Here is a 2,098-nt window from a genome sequence, read left to right on the forward strand (position 1 = left end):
TTTAAGATTTATTTATTTATTATATGTAAGGGTGTCTTCTCATTATGGGTGAGTTGTGAGCCACCATGTGGTTGCTGGAGTTTGAACTCATGACCTTCGGAAGAGCAATTGGTGCTCTTACCCCGCTGAGCCATCTCACAAGCCCCGCTTCTAGTTCTTTACAATGAGATGATTTGCTGAGTTTTTCCTTAGGGAGTCAACTGTCATTGACGCCTGCTCTCCTCTGACCAGCCAGTCGGTTGGGAGTTGCTTTATTTCCTGGGTTGGAGCCAGGACTCAGGGAAGGGTCCAGGTTGTCCTCACACCTGTAGACTAGGACAGCTATGTGCTTCACAGACCTTCTGTCTCAAGTCTTATTTAGGAAATTCCAGGCCTTGTTGCCACTGGCCTTGCAGTGGGGGTTTTATGTCCACTTCTCAAAGCCCTGGCTACTCTGCCTGCAGTGTCTTTGGCCTTGGACCTTGAACCCTAGACCTTTGAGAGGAACCAACTCTTTCTTTCCGCCCCAGGTGGACACAGCCAGTGAGGTGGAGGAGCTGGAGGTAGACAGTGTCTCCCTGCTCCCAGCAGCTCCGGAGGGCCACTCAGGAGGAGCCAGAATCCAGGTCTTCCTAGCACGCTATAGGTGGGTCCCTTCTTACTCACTCTGCCACCCTCAGAGTTGGGGTGCACGGAGGACAGGTATGGATGAAGAGGGAGATCCCTGCACGTAGTGAGTGGAGGGTGGTCCCGGCTGGACCCTGTGCGTATAGCATAGTTGAGGCAAGGTGGCTACTGTGAGTGCTTGACTTGACTATAGTAGAAACCACACCTCTAGAAAGGCGTGGTGCGTGACGGTGAGAAGCTGGGCATGGCGGTGGAGTATCAGCCAATGTGCTTTTCCTCCTTTGCTCCTACCCCAACAGCTACAACCCCTTTGAGGGTCCCAATGAGAATCCAGAGGCTGAGCTTCCACTGACTGCCGGCGAATATATCTACATCTATGGTAACATGGACGAGGATGGCTTTTTTGAAGGTAGGGCTGTTGTAGGGATCACCCGCCCATTCTCCTGCTCCTGAAGCACACTCCTCAGCACACTCAACCCAGCCCAGCTAAGGGACTCCCTGAGATTTGGGACAGCCATCAGGGAAAGAGAAAGTGATTGGTCTGGATGAGGCCGGAGTCTAACAGTCCAGATGCTAGAAAGAGTGTCACAGGATACGTTGGCTAGATTCATTTTGTGCTAATAGGCAGAGAACGGGAGTGTTTAACACTGGAAAGAGTTGTGGTCAGGGCTCTGTCTGCACTGGGTTGCTGGACTCCAGTCAGATATGGTGAGAAGGGGTCGTGTTCGGATTCCACATGGTCTTAGCAGGTGGTAGGTAGGTGTCAGGGCCAGGGCAGGACTGAGTTTCAGGGAGGTTGTCCAGGTCCTGAAGGGAGCCAGCCACAGGGCTCAGCGTGCAGTTGAGGCAGATGAGTCACTGAGACTACATCAGCTGGTAGAACCTTCAGAAGGAATGAGTGGCCATAGGAGTCTCTTCCAGAGTGCCACTGGCTGGCACTCCAAGCTGCATCCTCCGACCATGGGAAAGTTAGATCACGGAGTGAGGTGTGCTTGGAACATGGCCAAGACTGCATCTGTGCGCAAAGATTTAGGAAACAGGTCAGATCTGAGCGAACACCAAGAGCTTTGGAGCCTGCCTAGTTCCTTTGCTGTGGCTCTGTGAGCAGCTACTGGGTGTGTCGATGCCTGTTTTTGTTTTCCTAACAGCCAGCCTCCCCATAAGGGGAGATGCTGAAGAGCTAGGTTAATGACTTCCAGGAGAATTGCACTTAATTTATCTCTGTATTTGCTTGTTTTGATCTTTGTTCTTACTGGGATTGGTACCTCGGACCTTGTATATGAGTGCCAGAAGATAACATCAGATTCTCTGGAGCCATTGTGGGTTCTGTGAACTGAACTTGTATTCTCTGCAAGAGTAAGCAAATGCTCTTAGCTGATGAGCCACCTCATTTTTTTGTTGTTTATTTTGTTTGTTTGGTTGGTTGGTGTCTTAGTCAGGGTTTCTATTCCTGCACAAACATCATGACCATGAAAGCAAGTTGGGGAGGAAA

The 2,098-nt window shown here is 50.6% G+C and overlaps 1 protein-coding gene across 4 annotated transcripts in view; it reads left to right on the top strand.

The window, feature by feature from the left end:
• Tspoap1 (TSPO associated protein 1) overlaps positions 1-2,098 on the top strand; it is a 28,738-nt gene that overhangs the window by 11,486 nt on the left and 15,154 nt on the right. For all 4 annotated transcript variants that reach the window (XM_031352991.1, XM_031352992.1, XM_031352993.1 and 1 more), the window contains exons 15-16: positions 510-625; positions 906-1,015. In XM_031352991.1, coding sequence (XP_031208851.1) covers positions 510-625; positions 906-1,015 — 226 coding nt within the window. The remainder of the gene's footprint in view (positions 1-509; positions 626-905; positions 1,016-2,098) is intronic.

The sequence above is a fragment of the Mastomys coucha genome, unplaced genomic scaffold (genome assembly GCF_008632895.1).
Source record: "Mastomys coucha isolate ucsf_1 unplaced genomic scaffold, UCSF_Mcou_1 pScaffold5, whole genome shotgun sequence".
Taxonomy (NCBI): domain Eukaryota; kingdom Metazoa; phylum Chordata; class Mammalia; order Rodentia; family Muridae; genus Mastomys; species Mastomys coucha.